At 46.6% G+C, this 16,122-nt stretch overlaps 1 protein-coding gene across 6 annotated transcripts in view; it reads left to right on the top strand.

Moving 5' to 3' along the window:
- Positions 1–16,122, top strand: part of NSMF (NMDA receptor synaptonuclear signaling and neuronal migration factor) — a 53,029-nt gene that overhangs the window by 6,518 nt on the left and 30,389 nt on the right. For all 6 annotated transcript variants that reach the window (XM_040605857.1, XM_040605859.1, XM_040605858.1 and 3 more), the window contains exons 2-3: positions 3,137–3,198; positions 14,231–14,710. In XM_040605857.1, coding sequence (XP_040461791.1) covers positions 3,137–3,198; positions 14,231–14,710 — 542 coding nt within the window. The remainder of the gene's footprint in view (positions 1–3,136; positions 3,199–14,230; positions 14,711–16,122) is intronic.

Here is a 16,122-nt window from a genome sequence, read left to right as displayed (position 1 = left end):
ACTGATGTGCTTTTGGAGTTTTTAAACTAGTTACAGACTAAATCTTATCATCATATTTCGTCATTTCTTACGTAAATCACTGTCCTGGTTTTGGCTGGGATAGAGTTAATGTCCTCCCCAGTAGCTGGTACAGTGCTGCGTTTAGGATTTAGCGCGAGAACAGCGTTGATACCACAGCGATGGTTTAGTTGTTGCGAAGTCGTGCTCACCCCGAGCCAAGGACTTCTCCGTTTCCCATCTCTGCCAGTGAGGAGGGGCACAAGGAGCCGGGAGGGAGCAGAGCCAGGACAGCTGACCCGAACTAGCCACAGGGCTATTCCATACCACAGACCCCCATGCTCCGTATAGAGACTGGGGGGAGCTGGCCGGGGGCCGCCGATCGCTGCTGGGGGACCGGCTGGGCATCGGTCAGCAGAGGGTGGGCAGTTGTATTGTGTGTCACTTGGGGTCTTTGGGTTTTAATCCTCTCTCTCTTTTCCCTTTTCATTACCGTTATTATTATATTTTACTTCATATTAAACTGTTCTTATCTCAACCCACAAGTTTTACCTTTTTCTGATTCTCCTCCCCATCCCACTGGGAGCAGGGGGGAAGGGAGTGAGTGCTGCGTGGTGCTTAGTTGCTAGCTGGGGTTATACCCCAGCAATCACCATGTTCTCTCACTGATAATTTACCTGAGAACTTGCTCATGGTTATTTTGTCTAAACGGAATGACTGCTGGTGCACAAGAGAAGCTTCAGAGTCTTTCCCAAGTGTAACTGTTGATGATGCCTGCAAGGACAGACATTTCCATGGGAAACCTGGGAGTCCCCGTAGTCTTAGTGGAAGAGATTGTGGAAGTCTTGAGCCCAACCATCTGCTTAAAGCAGGACTGTGGCCAGTGCTACGTGAGATTCACCGTGGCTTTGGCTGAGCCTTAACCACTTCTAAGATGGAGTGCAGGAGTAGCTCAGGAGTGCTCTTGCAGATGTATAACCTGATTTTAGAATCATAGAATCATTTAGGTTGGAAAAGACCCTTAAAATCGTCAAGTCCAACCATAAACCTAATACTGCCAAGTCCACCACTAAGCCACCTCTTTTAAATACCTGCAGGGATGGTGACTCAGCCACTTCCCTGGTTACCACACACCAGCTCCCAACTTGACATTTGTGCATTACCCCAGGACCAAGTCCTGCTTTTTGCCCACACAGAGAGTTAGTGGGTGAAAGGAACACCCGTGAGGTGCTTGTCCTCCTGTATGGGTGATCCATGATGGTCATCCCTTTGTTCTCGTGGTGGGGCTTGCCTGCTAACTGTACAACTCCCCCATGTGACAGCCTCTACAAGAGCATCTCTGGCAATGCTTAGGCATTAAGGAAGACAGTTTGAGCAGCTGCCACCCCAGACTGGTGTCTAAAGGTACAGCCAGGTACTAGACAGGCAAGAACCTGGGAACAGAAAAAACGTCAGCACTGTATGTTAGCGTGTAATGACACAGAAGGTTAAACCTTGCTTCTTGTGCAGCTCCAGCTGTGCTGCTTCAAAGTATTTTGCATTTGGCTGTGCTGAAATTTAGTCCCAGGGAGATTAAATTACTCTTTCTTCATTGTTCATATTGATCCTCGGTTTCTGGCTGTGGATGACAAGTGGACTTCCCACTCCTTCCAGTTCTAGTCGCTCTGGGAGGTACGTTGTAGCTTTGTTACTCTTTTCCCCTTTGGGAGGAGGTATGTAAAAGCAGGGCAGGAGAATCCTGGCTTGCACAAGCTGGGACGTGCTGCCTCATGGGGTAACAAGGCAGAAGGTTCTTTTGGAGGTAAAAGCCATTTTCCACTTAGATGTTTAATGACTGTTGTGAGAGTAGCCTTTTGTGGCAGCTTGAACTGGAGAGGAATGTTCTGAGTTTGAGGCCCTCTGAAGGAGGAGGACGGTAGGCGTGATGCCTTGGTGTGGAGAGTCTTCCCTGTTACAGCAAGTCTTCGTCTCCTCCCCCAGGAGATGCTGGTATGCTTGCAAGCTGAGTGTGCTTGGCTGATGGGTTTTGTTGGCTCTGCTTGCCAAGGAGGTGGGTGGCTGTTTCATCTCACTGTTTGCAAGCCCCCACCCTGGACAGTCCATTGGCAAATTTCAGCCTGATTGTGATGCTGCAGGTCTTGGGGGGATTGTTTTACAAACCTGGGGGAAATGGATGGCAGGGAAGAGCTGGTGTTAGCTCTCTTGAGTCACAGGTCTGTTGGGTACAGGAGAGCAAGAACAGCACGATGTTACAAGTGTCCTGGCAATAGGAGACTGGGGATTGTATTTACCGTATACCAGGGAATGCATGCCTTGACCAAGGATTCCTTCCCTGTGTGGGTTGCAGCAGAAAGCTTTTCCCTGGTTGGAATATTCATAGGTTTGCTCTCTTATGTACGCCTTGATGTGTGATAAGGGTTGAGCTCACCCCGCCTGGTTGATGCTTAATATATTTCAGTAAAATCTCAGTCATCCACAGGACCTGAATCCATCAGAGAACCAGGAGATGCTTTTGTAGGGTGTTGTGGGGGTCTCTCAAATAAGGTTGTCCAGTAGTCCAAATACTGACACAGTTGGTGCTTGAGAACTTAGGGTAAAGGTAGGTAAAATGGGTGTTACCATCAATGTCTAAGCTGTGATAGCTCACAGGTGGGAGCATTCAGAACCAGAGTAGAAGGCTGGGCTCATGGTTGGGACTAGGGTGGAGGCACCTTCTTCCCTGGGCTACTGGAAGAGCTTTAATTTAGGGTGGTTAGGGACAGTGATCCAGTTCCTATGTGCATCACAGGAACGATGCCAAGTTTAATGCAGGTGCCTTTCAGCTTTTTTTCGGTTTTAACAGAGCAGCTAAAGACTAAAATAGTCTTGGGCTTGTAATCCAACTTTCAATTTTTCAAAAAAAAAAATCCAACAACAAATTTCCACTTTGGCCAGAGGAAAACTGAGCTATGTTAACCAGGAAGCCCCCACTGCTATTGCAGCGTGTTTAAATTGGTGTCACATGAAGCTGAGGAAAGGGCAGCTGCAGGAAGACAGCAGTATATTGATATTTAACTGTTCCTTCTTTCCTTGGCCTTTAACCATTACCCATTTCTTTCTTTCTCTCCTTTGCTGCCTTCTGTGGTGCTTGGATATGCAGAGCGGCAAGGGCTTTTGGAGAATATCTTTCACAAAACCATCCCGAAGGTAGAAACGGCTCAGGTAAGAGAATTGACGTGCCTTGTTTATATCTATATGTGCATGTACCCATTTATCAACAGGACTTAAAATGAAAGTGTATTTATTTATCAAAAAGGGTTAGTGTGAGACCTCAGCAGCAAAGAGGCAGGAGGAGCCACTCTCTAGATCTGTGAAGCCTTTGAGGAGAAAAGGCAGTTTGGTGACTTAGGGGTTGGGTGGGCTGTGGGGACAGGTTAGTTTTAGTGGACAAGTACCTTGTCATAAATTCACCCCTAGAGCTGATGTCCTTGGAAGAAGTTTCAGCTGGGAAGTGAAAGAGTGCACTGCACAAGGCTTCTGCACTGATTTGTCACTCCTAGCTCTTGCTTTCACGGGGGAATAAAAAAAAGGTGAGTTACAGTGTGTTAACTGACGTGTTTAGTGTATGTGCAGCAATCTGTCTTTGCTGGCAAAGGTAAAATCTGGATTTATTCCCGGAGTTTGCTTCCACAGGGGTTAAAATGAGATCTGCCTTCTCTAGTTGAGGACACCAGCACGTGCTACCTAATGTGTTAACTTTTAAGATGCAGGTATTGTTCCTGTTGGCTTATGATGAGTTCTGTTTGACGGGCAAGAGAGCACAAGAGAAACTCACCTGCCTTCTAACAGGGTTGTCTCTCCTCTGTGAGAAAGGAAAACATTTTGCAGACAATAAATCTACTACAAAACCTATGGAAGATCCTGTGGAAAATCCTGTGTGAACAAGCAGCAGATTGTTCTGTGGCATTGAACTGTTTTGCAGGGGGGTGAAGCTCTTAAATAGAGCGTAATATAGAGTGATGTTATCATTTTAAGTGAACTCTTAAGTGTGTGTGTTTAAACCTCGACAGGTAGGAAATGCCTCTTGCTAAAAACAAGCCCAATCACACTAGTCTTTGGCAGCCAGCTGAATGAGTCCCTGCCTTTTTTCTGGGATCTGTTCTAATGACCTTCAGGTTGTCCTTAGTTGAATTGTGCTACCTTTGTGAATGAAGGGGGCTTTAAAACAATGTACTGCAGTTTTCTTTGATATATTTTCAGGCATGAGAGACTCCAGTGACACATTACTTAAAATATTTGGTCTAAGAACAACTGTGGTGGTAGGAAGGGAAAGGCAGAAATAGGCAGGGGTTTAATGCATGAGATGAATTGTCTGTGAGGCAGAGGGGAGGAAAGGGTTGGGTAGAGAGTGCCAAGACAGGCTGGGCAGGTCTGAGGAGGCTTCACAGATTGGCAAAAACATCCTTTATCGTGGCCATTTTTGCAGCTGCTTCTGTCAGCTGGAGTCTTTGCTGGTCCTTTTCTGCAGTCCCCCACCCCAGTTTCCAACAGGGAGAAGTCTTGTCTCCTGCTCACTTTGTAGTACCCTTGTAGTACCTGTGGGGTCACACTGAGGACAGACAGAGAATCTCTGATGGAGATCAGGGGAAATTGCAGAGCTGTGCAGGTGCCTGAGACCTGGGGAACCCTGGTCAAAGCCAAGGAGTAGGAGCCCCTCTGATGTGCACTTACAAAGCTGTTGTTCTACTCCGTCTCATAGGTGTTTCTAGTTGCTCATTCCTCTCTGAGTGTACGTAAGGAGAATACAGAAATGGAGCTGGTGTGACTCTGGGATAATGCACCGCTGTCAGTCTCTCCAGACCAGTGCTTAAGCCCTCTCTGTGCTTGTAACATATCCATAAGCTCTCCGGGGAAGCCTTCTCATACCCACTGCCCCCTTGGTGCGTCAGGCCTGAGAGCGTATTTGAATCAAAGTGAATTTAGTTGCCAGAGATAAGAATCAAGTAGCAAGACGTACACATGGAAATGCCACAATCCCTATGGGATCCTTAAGTATTGACTTGGAAATAAATAAAATTCCCTAATTGCTCTAAATGTTTATAGAGGAGGAAAAAGAAGAATCATCATTTCTTAAGTCATCTTTTGAAATTCTGCAGTGTGTAATTTAACACAGCGTGTAACATGTCTTTATAAATAGCCATAGTAGGAAGGTTGCTGTCCTATAAAAATGTTGAGAGTGGAAAATTTGGCTCCCTTCTGTTTGTCCCAGTAGCCCAATAACAGGGAAATCTACTTTTCTTCCTGAAGAAATTCTGCGTATCTCAGTATCGCTTTTGCAAGTTTCTGAATGCTTTACATTTGGCTCAGCAGGGCGCTTAAGCTGTAGATAAGCTTTCATCCAGTGACTCCAATGAAAAAAAGGAAGAGACTTTTCTGTGTGAGTTGAAGATGTAGCACATATATAGAAGTACCTGAAACTGCTCCAACTCATCATCTTGGCTGAAGGGAGCAGCGAGAGACAGTACTGTACAGAAGGCTGTACAAGCCCACCAGTATCCTGTAGTTCAATTCCTACTTGCATGTGTTGATGGCTTTCACCGTGAGTGTCTTTACCTGGTGGAACAGGCCTGCTTTCTGCTGTAATAACCCCAGCTATATACATGGATGCTCCCTGCGCTGCCGGCAGGCTGCAGACGGGATTAAGGCTCTAGCCTAAATGTAAATGGAAGGAGGCAAGCCCCGACTTCATTAGTTTATAGTTGAGGGGGAAAAAAAAAGATGTTTAAGAAAGGTTTAAAGTCATTGATGAATGTAGTGAAGGAAAAGGGTTGTGGTCTTTGAGGAGCAGGAAGGTGGCAGAGCCATCTGGGGACTGTGGAGGCCTAAATGGAGGAAGAAAGGGCAGATTCCTCTTCTTCTGCAGTCCAGGAGCTAGAACTGTCCTCTCTCCCTGCAGAAGAAGATCCTCCTGCAGAAAATGAATCTTTGGGATGCCAGTTCTTTTGCTGCTTTACCTGCTAATTCAATTCTTCAGCAGAAGGTTGGAGCTCTGTAACTCCCCAGGCAGATGCAGGAGACCCATCATCTGGATGGAGATGCCAAGTGTGCAGAGACTACCCCAATTTACTCCATTTCTGCTGCACTTTGCTCACTGAGGATCATCTATTTTGGTTTGACTTTTTTTATCTTTAGAGTCCCTTGACTCCAAGGAAAGGAGATGTTATAACAGCTTTTGCATTCCACCTCTTCACATTCCACAGCTGATCAAAGAGCTTATTCTCTGGTGGTAACTTTTATACCCCAGAGTCTTTCTCGTGGCTTCTCTGGAGAGATTGTGTGTATGTGTGTAGCAGAATGTCTCTGAGAAACTGGGGAGTGGTAATGAAGAACTACAGAGGGATTATATATCAGCAGGGTGGGCCAGCTGCCATGTCTGAGCATTTTAATGAGGGATGAGTTATTTGCAAGATGTTTTTTACCTTTTGTTTTCAATAAAATTGCAGTCTGTCCATGCACCACTTCCTTCGCTAGGGCGGTAGGTATGGAATTGAACATCAGCAGGAGGTAAAGAGGACTGCAGGGTGTACATGTAGCGAGAAAAAAGCAAGGGAGAGTATTTGTTATTGGTTACAACTTCTGATTCTTCCTGATATGAAGCCTGAGAACTTCATGTATGATTGTCCCTGTGCAACTTTTCAATGCTGCCTTTGATTCTGGAGGAGGTTTTCCCAGGTGACTGGGGTGGTACATTTACCTCTCCTCTATTGCTAGGCTCAGAGTGTACTGACCATGTTCTGTGAGGTTATGGCAGGGATGATGGCTGTATAGATTTTATTCTCTTTGCTTCTCTTTTGGAACAGCGCAGCTGCCTGGTGTTGGGGTATGAGTGCTGGTAGAGGATGAAGGAATTCTCCCTTTGGGATCACTCATGGTTTTTTCTCCTGATTGTTAAGATATTCTGAGGAATTAGAAAAAAAGGAGGGTTGGACTCGGCTGCAGCTGACAGCATGGATCTGTTAAGGGAGCTGGTGCTGAGGTGGTAATGCACCTCCTGCTCCCTTCCTGCCTCTGTTCATTGCTGGCTTATTAATCCAGGCTGAAGGTCTGGGAAGGCTCCCAAAAAGAGCATTCTCCCATGTTCGGCATTCATTCTGACTGCAAGGCTGTTGCCAGAGTCCTTGCTGACTCTTGTAGCTTTCTGGTACCTTCCAAAGACTTCCCATCTTGTCTGTGGCATGGTTTTAGTGTAGGAGTGGGTGTCCCTTGGGACAAACGTAGAAGAAAGACAGAGAAAAGGATTGAGTTGTTGTGGAAGGGAAGTGTAAAAAGGCTGCAGAGAGCAAAACAGAAGAAATAATGACTCGGAGTCTCACCAGAGCTCATGGGATAAGGAGTTTTGGACATTTCCAGAGTCCCTTTCTCCCAGCTTAGCTGTTAGAGGCCTCACACTGAGATACTGCTTCAGATTTCTTTATCTTCATGTACTGGAACTGTGAGAGGAAAAAAATACCCAAGGTGTGGGGCAGAGAAATTAAGAGACGGCAAGCAGAGCATTTGAGAAACTTCCTCCTGTCTGGGGAAGCAGCGATGCATCCTGGCGAGGTGGGATTCAGACACAGGGATCCTTTGCTGAGGAAAGGAAGGGAGCTGTGCTGGGTTTTTTCCTGGTACATTTTTATCATGCAGTTTCTATTTTGCTTGGCTGGGTTATTTGGAGGGCAGCTACTGCTGCTGAAGTGCGAGGGCTGTTGCTGTAGGATGCAGTGCTGGTCTGCCCGCTGCAGGCTGGCTGCTCTGGGCAAGCTGTGTGTAAAAAGCTCTGGAAGCAAAGAGAGAGGGAAAGATCCTAGCGACTATAAGGTGTGCTTGGTGCTGCAGAGACAACGGGCCATGGGCCAGAGCTCCCTAGCAAGTCTCGACCCAAATTCACTGTAGTTTTTGCAAGAATAGCATGGCTTTTCTGATGGTTTGCAGGAGTACAAACTCATTTTTGCTTTTCTTCATTTTTGCATGATGTTTCAGCCATCAGTAAAAACACTGAGCATGTAAGGACAAGAGAGCTCCTGTGAGCTCCCCCAAGCCAAATAGCAATGGGTGAAGGTGGCAGGAGAAAAATGTGTTTGCCGAGGCTGCTGTGCCACAACTGCAGCACGTGCAGAGACTACACCAAAGCAACTGCTTGTGTTTGCACCCTGGGCTTCTGCCACTTCAGAAGAGGGGGTGTGAGCGCATGTTGGGGGCAGCAGCCATGCAACGGAGGAGGTTCCTGACTCTGCCAGGAGCTGGCAAGGGGCTTGAGAAACTCCACCATGAGGTTTTGCAAGTGCTTCAGGCCAAGCAAGTGACCTGTAGGCCATGCTTTTTATGGAGCCATGAAGTAAGGCTGCAGCTATGCAATACTCTTAAGAGGAACCTTCAATTTGCCAGTGTTCAGACTTGGAGCTGCCAGTGGAGCCTGATACAGGTTAAGCACCAAGTCTGCCTTTTTCTCTAGAGGATGTGTACCCTGTCCCAAGGACAGTCCCCAGCAGTGCATCTGGCCTGGCTCTTGGCGTGTCCCTGTACTGATGTGGGGTGGCTGACCTTGAGCAATGGGGGTGGCCCTCAGAGAAAGAGCCCGTGCTCTGGAGGGGGTTATAGACAGCCTGAATTGAGGGCAGAGCAGGGATGTGAAATCTCGTCTCAGAGGGTTTCAAGCTGCTTCCAGGACCGGCCATCACAAGTGTGGTGTGGGTGTACCCTAAAACTTGCTATGGAATATGCTGTTTGCTTATAAAGTGAATAAAAACATGGGTCACAGTGCTACCGTGGAAATGCGAAGGCCAGTGGTGGAGCTGGCATTTGCTCCGTTGGGTCATGTCTCACAGTAGCATTTTCATCTATTCACATTAATTTTACAGGCCAGACTAAAAGGTTACTCTTCTGTGAGGCACAATATCAACAGTGTCTGCAGTTTGTTTGTTTTCTAGGCCTATTCCACTGCAAAAGTCTAATTGGAACCGTTTTGTCATACTTAAGTGACCTTCGGTTTTCCCAGGGCAGCTCCTTTACTGAAGCGGCCCTTGCCTTTTCTCTATGGCTTTGCAGAGAAGCGTGTGACGTTCCTTCCTCAGGAGCAGTACGGTCAGCGTGCCTGATAAAGTCACGGCAGGGCTGGCTTGATCAGGCTTCGGGTAATCCCATAGTGAACATTGCATGTCACCCGCTCAGTTGACTCTGAAGCTACTGCATGGCTGAAATACCACTGTGACCTTTTTTCGTTGTTTTATCTCCATTTTTAGATCCCTGCCTCATGCTTCAGTATTTTGAACAGATTTCCTGGTTTTTACCGTGCCTATTTCTTGACTACGTTTCAACCCTGCAGACCAGCAAGGTCGGCTGGAGCAGGAGCCCTGTGCTCACAGGGTCACTTTGCACTGGGGAGGACAGAGCTGACGTGGTAGGGAGCTCTGCGTTACGGCTCCAGCGCACACTCAGAGAGGAGGCAGAGGAACACAGGACCTGACAGCCTCTCAGCACACCTGAGGGGCAGTGGCAGGCATGTGGGAGGTCTGAAATTGCAAAAGAAACTACTCAGCTGTGCTGTTTGAAAAGATGTTTCTGTTTTTGCAATGTCCTCCAACCAGTGCACCCATCTGCTTGCCTCATTGAGGGTATCACCTGGACTCTTACTGGTGTAAAATGAAAAAAAGCATTAACTTCATTCCTGCTACTACAAACAATGCTGCAAGTCCATATACTGGAAACCTTAAATATTTCCATTCTTCAGTGGCTGAGATGGTTCTTTCATTTAAAGTTGATACCATAAACATCAGGTCCAGAGAGGTCCAGCTGAGGTGGAGCAGGGAACAGAGAACTGTTTCTCTGAAATTTATTTTTCTGAGATGACAGATGGTTTTTTAATAGGGTTAATCTGGATTCCCCTTTGCCACTTTGCTTCTGATGCTGGAGCTAAGGTTTTAAATCTAAGGTGCTTTAATCATCAGTTTAGCTGCTAAATACGGTAATAAATCTGGGACTTTTTTTTCTTTTTTTTTAAGTTTGTGTCTGCCTTACGGCTATATTCTGCCTTGATTTATAAATTTCTCATCCCCTGGGGTTACAAGGCAGTCTGCATCAGATATGAGTCTGGCTCGCTGAGTCCCTCCGCTGTTGTGAATGGGCATCAGTCAGCTGAGCCTTATCCCAGTGTGTTACCTCTTCTCAGGGAACATTGTGACAGTGAAAGAAAATGTAAAAGTCCTTTCATGGTTAGTCACCTGGGTCAGAGCGACTGCTAAAGTTAGCGTTACTGAATGAGAAAGGATGTACTGTAAGTACATCCAAGAATGTGGATTCTCTCTTTCCCAAGATATCGCAAATTAACCAGTACAGATTATCACTGCTGTCAGTGGTCATGTCTTTGGTAATACAAATGCCCTAATGACTGTGTTGGGCAGTGCTTCATGGAAAGAAAGTACCAGAGGGGAGCAGGTGAAGTCAGAAACATGTGTTCAAGTAAATTACAAGGCAGGTGAGAAGTGGACTGGCCCTTGGGACTGGACTGTCAAGCCCCCAGGCTCTGGACAGGCTGTTAGACTTAGCCCAGGTAGAAGGGAAGTGATGAAAATACAATTTGGACATTTCTGTCATCAATAGACACATGATCTACAGATCAAGCAGGATGGTTCTCTTCCCTTCATCTTGCTGTTAAGTACCTCAGGCACAATAAATCCAGATAGAGCACAAATCTAGATGAAAATAAATCAATTTGAGGAGCCTGATTTGTCTGCTCCAGGGTAGCTTTGCAGCTGTGTGAGACAGAGGTGTTGCTGATGAAAGCAAGTGGGAGAGCAGAGTTGTTACCAGGTCAGCTTCATCGGAGAGGCTGGGGAGGAGGGTGCTGTGCCAGGCTTCCAGAGTCACGCTGCCCTGGGCTGGCGTGGCACTTTGATGGAGCAGCTGGTTGTGGGAGAGGTGGCAAGAGCAATGTGAAAATGAAATGAAACGGAGCAGCAGTAACCAGGCAGAGGGTGTTAACAGCAGTCTGCTTCAGCTGACTTTTGGAAGGCAATTCCAGTTATTGCTGAAGTCCCCAGTTACTGTTCCTCAGTTCTCTTCACCAGACAGCCCTGTGGCTCAGATTTAGTTCAGCATTGATTTCTGGACCAGCTTGACTTCTTTCCTAGCAGAAGCAAACTCTTAACCTAAAATGCCATAGTGGAAGCAGGTGCAGCGCTTTTGGCACCTCAGTCCAGTTCACTGCAAGCGCAGACAAGGGAACCAGTCACTGGTAATGTATTGGGGGCTGCTGGTGTATGTGAATGCATGTGTGTGTGAAAGCTAGTGCAGACCTGCTCCCTGAAATGGTGCAGATTTGATTTCGGAAGCCAGTAACTTAGTATGATGGATGTTTGAATCTCTCTTCCTCCCATACTATTTTTTTTTTCTGTAGATAAACTGTTTATTAACTAAAAGTCTTGAATAAAGCTTCTCATTCCATTTGTAGTGTAGACTGTGAAAACTCTTTGATAAGTACAAGTGAAAGCATCTTGAGTAAGGGACAAGTAAGGTAGGAAGAAAGGATTATCTTCATGTTTTGCATGCTAGATCAGAGAAGTAGTTTATGTCAAATGTATCTGGTCAAGAATTGTAACCCTGTCATGATTTCAGTAAAAAATTGACTCTTTCTTGAAACCAGTCATATCCCACTTACATGTCTGTGAATTTTATGGGGCTGAAAGACCTCAATGCTTATAAAAAACAGAGATTGGGTTTGGTCTCTCTGCACTTGTGATCATCAGCATTTTCATATATACTATACTTTGGGCACTTCATTTTTCCATTTACCCACAGATACCAGAGTTCAGACATTCCCGGATCTCTGAATTGCGGTGCTGTCAGTGCATGAGTAAAGGTGCACAATCCTGTGTGCTTGCTCTAATGAGGCTATACATCTTCCATAGATGTATTCATTTGAGGAGGAACAGGGGCAGCTGTCAGCCACTATTTTGTGGTGTCTTAAGAAATATGTAGCGTGATTGTGCCCACACAGATTAGTAAGTTTGACAAGTTGAGATGAGTACTTAAAACTGGCCTTTGTTTTTAATTTAAAAAATGGTGTGTTTGGCACTGTTTGCCAGTACAGGTCTTGGCAGATCTTGAAGAGTCATTTGGTGGTGTTTTCCCAAGACATGCCCTCTCTGGAGCACAGTTAGTCTTGGAACTGGAGAGGGTCTGAGTTGCTGGAGAACAGATGTGGTGGCCTGCTGCCTCTTGAGGGGTAACAGGTGGCTGGAGAGACTTTGGATCCTTTTAAACACTTTCTGCAGTGGTTGGTCCATGACACTGTATCCTGCAGCTGGCAGGATTCAGTGGACCAGCTGTTAAACGACATCTGGTAGAGTAGCTTCTTCCACTTGAATAGCTTGCAGTTGTTCTAGCGGTGGCCCTTGTTGTCCGTCAGGCTCTCCTCCTGGAGGAGGTGCAGATGTCCATGCTGTCTCAGTGCAGGAGACCATCGGTGAAGCGGACCACTGCCTGCCTTTTGTATTTTGCCTGGGCAATATCATTGAGGTGCGTGACTCCTCACCACACCTAGGCGTGTGTTTTGGACTTCACGTGAAGTCTGGAAAGACAGCATTGGTTGTAGATTCAGGAGGCATAGCTCTTTCTTTAGCCCTTCTACGAGCGGCACCTCCTGCGTGAGACTCCTTGAGCTCACCAGCTGCCAGCTACAGTATCTGGAGACTGTGAGTCTCACAAGGAGACAAATGCAATGAACCTGAGCTGTGTCAACCTGAATGGCCCTGACAGTCACTTCTTGAGCAGAGTGGCCAGAGACATATTTATCTCCTTAGTGGTGCTGGCAGAAGTTGTACCTCAAGCAGAAAAATGAGGTAAGGGTGACACACTGTACCAGTACCAGCTCAGTTCAGTCTCGGTTGCAAACAGAGCAGGGGGAGAGCCCCAGGGCAACATAAGCACGATCCAGGTGGGCTTCAGATTCAAAAGCTGAAAGTATTTGTGTTTAGCTTGGGAGGGCTCTTTTTGGAGGGGCATGAGAGCACTTCATAGGAAGCAGAATGTGGCAGCAGTGAAAGGTCCACATTGCACACATACAACATCAGGCTTGTCTTGAGCTAGGTCTCTTCCTCCTTCATCTCTTCCTGGCCAGCTACAAGGTAGCCAAGCCTCAGATTGTTACTAAGTTCTTCCAGGTCATATCTCAGTAGCTAAAGGAAAGATGTTCATTAAATATCTAATGAAGTAAAGGTTTGGGTTTGCTTTCTCCCTCTTTAAAATGCTGCTGTCTGTGCTGGACATGAATGATTTTATTGGGGGGGGGGGGGGATGTTAGTGGTCACATGAATAATGCATTCCCCGCTGAGCCTTTTTAACGGTCCCCTAGCTGCTTCCCATCTGAAGGGAAGTGTAAGAGGTAATTAACAGCCACTTGAAAAAAAGGATTAGCGGGTGGGTGGGAGCTATTGTTGGGTTCATGCATGGAATTGCCATGGAAATGCTGAAATTTCCTGGCACTTCATCCAGTGTGTGGGCTCCAAAGATAGTTGCACTCATGGGTCTCTCTCCTTTCGATCTTCCTACCCCACAAAGGGAGCGGTTGTATTTTTCTTCAGGACAGCTTCCGCCGGCTGTGCCGTCGCCATCTGCACGCACGATGAGGCTGCTAACCAGGGGTGCTGCAGAGAGCAGAACGCTGTGTTGCAGCTGTCAGCTGAAGTCTTTTTGCATTTCTTTCATGTCAAACCAGTTGGCAGAAAATCGGGGGAAAGGGACCAAACCCTGGTGGTTTGCACCTTTCCCTTAGTTCTAAAAAATAATAGCTTGGTGCACAAAACACTTGGTTTGTTACTCCATAGAGAATTTGGTGCTGGTCCTTGTCCTGTGAACTTTAACACCAGCTGAGTAGCCCTTACGTGGCTAAACCCACTGAAGCAGACAGGACTGCACAGCTGGACAAGGGCTATTTTGCGTGTAAGGATTTTCAGACTGTGCAGCGACCTGCATTTGCTTCTAGCCTTGTTTGATGGCCGTGCATGCTTAAAATGTTGGGTGTATATGTGAGAAATGCCTCATTTCAGTACCAGCTCTGGAGGTTTAGAAGGCTACAGGCGTGCATTTATCTGAAAAGGTTCCTGGGGAAGCTACTATATCTCCCCCTTCCCCTTTGTGCAGCAGTAACAAGGAGCCTCCTGAATTTGTCAGTGTCTGGAGTGCTTTGGCTTTAAGGAAGGTGTACCATTTGTTTCAGATCACCTGTTGGCAGATTCCTACATCGGACAGGAGGACTCCCCTGAGATGCAGCAGGCAGCACAGAACAAGCGCAGGCTCTCTGTCATCTCAGACGGCAAGTTTGAGAGGAGCTTCTCCGAGGAGCAGGCAGAGAAAATGCCAAGCGAGGGACCGAAGCCACGAGTCTACACGATCTCCGGCGAGAGGCCGATGCTGTCGGACCATGAGAATGAAAGTATGGAACTGGTGGTGATGAAGGGGGCTGCCCAAGAGGAATGCCACCATGGCCACCAAGTGCACAGCGCTGGCAGCTCTCACGGCGTTAGCAGGCATTGCAAGGGCTGGCCAGGCAGCCGGCAGGGCTCCAAGGAGTGCCCAAACTGCACCCGGCTGGCTGCCCCTTCCCAGCATTCCTTTGACCTGGAGCAGCAGCAATCTGGCGAGACTGGGTGGCACAGAAAAAGGCTGGAGAGGATGTATAGTGTCGATCGAGTGTCTGGTAAGTAAGGGTGAGTGCTGGGTGCTGGAAGGATGCAAAGGGACTCAGACACAGGGGTGAAGAGTGACACCCGTCTCTTCTCAGCACGGAGGTTTCATTGTGATGTGCCTCGAGTTGGGCCCTGTAGCGTTTCCCCTTCGGCATCTTGTGGTACCTTGCACCAGCAGTCATGGAGAGGGGTTATGGAAGGAGGAGTCTGAAGTAGGCTGAGCTCAGTTTGAGGCCAGCTCATCCAAGCTCTGTTGTTTCTGCTTCTAGCTTGTAGGCAGCAGATGGGTGGTTTTCATGACAGTTTCACCTGGCTTAGTGAGGGTGACCTCTGTGGGCTTCGTTTTGTTGACGGAAGAGCAAGAGAGGAGGGCCTGTGTCAAAGCACCTATCTTTATGCTCATCCAGGAGGCAGTTCAGAGCAGGATCCTCTCTCCTCTGCCTCATTCTGGGGCTGAGGCAGGTGACATCTTTATGAACATGCCAGCGTGCCCAGCAGGAACCTCAGCTCAGGTACCGTGTGCTTTGCTTTAGTGCGTCCCCAGAATGCTTGTCTGTGTGGCTGGAAGCAGTTTAGCAGGGTCCCTCATGTAGTGCCACCTCAAGAGCTTTCCACAAATACTAGCAAATAACACAATATTGGGCTTTCTTCCGCACTCACTATCCATTTGCCTAACGTTCTTAGGGAATAGCACTTGCAGTTATTCAATTACATTTAAAAAATCTCTGCTTGTCGTAAAAATTTAACCATTAATCAAATATATGTCACAATCTATGCGCTTTGAATTATAAGGTAGTGCACAGTCCATCTTTGCCTGTCAGCTCTATATATGGCTGGCAAAGAGTCTGACCTAATTTGTCTGATTTTTTTTTTTTTTTTTTTTTTTGTAAACACACATCAACGCTTTTAGAGCAGAGTGTCCAGCCAGGAAAGATCAAGGTTTTCTCCTTGAAAAGAAATTTAGTATAATGTGATGTGGAGATCAAATTGTATACATCTTTCCTGGGTTCATAGTTTTCTAGTAAATATCATAGTGATATTTACTGCAGGTAAAATCCCTGAAAGTTGGGGTTCTGGACCATGTTTTCATACCCAGATGCTTGAAGTTATGTGACTAAATTAGTAAATGACCTAATACTGAATAATAATAATAATAAAGAACGGATTATCAAATGTGCAGAACACTTACAGTCCCACTAACTCCTGTGCATAGTTTTTAAGCATTATTCTTCTGTTTGTTCCCTGTGATTTTGGGGGTTCACATCAGATACTACATGTGCAAGTTTAGATTTGTATTGCTTAAGTGCCAGAAAAGGAATGAGAATAATTTTTCTGTATGGAACCCTTTTATGGTTTTGTGATCATATGTGTTTTACCTGTTAAGATGGCTCTGCATATGATGACACAGCCAGAAAAATTGTGT

Source organism: Falco naumanni, chromosome 9 (genome assembly GCF_017639655.2).
Source record: "Falco naumanni isolate bFalNau1 chromosome 9, bFalNau1.pat, whole genome shotgun sequence".
In the NCBI taxonomy this organism is placed as follows: Eukaryota; Metazoa; Chordata; class Aves; order Falconiformes; family Falconidae; genus Falco; species Falco naumanni.
The sequence above is the reverse complement of the archived record's forward strand: the minus strand, read 5'-3'. Positions and strand labels throughout refer to the sequence as shown.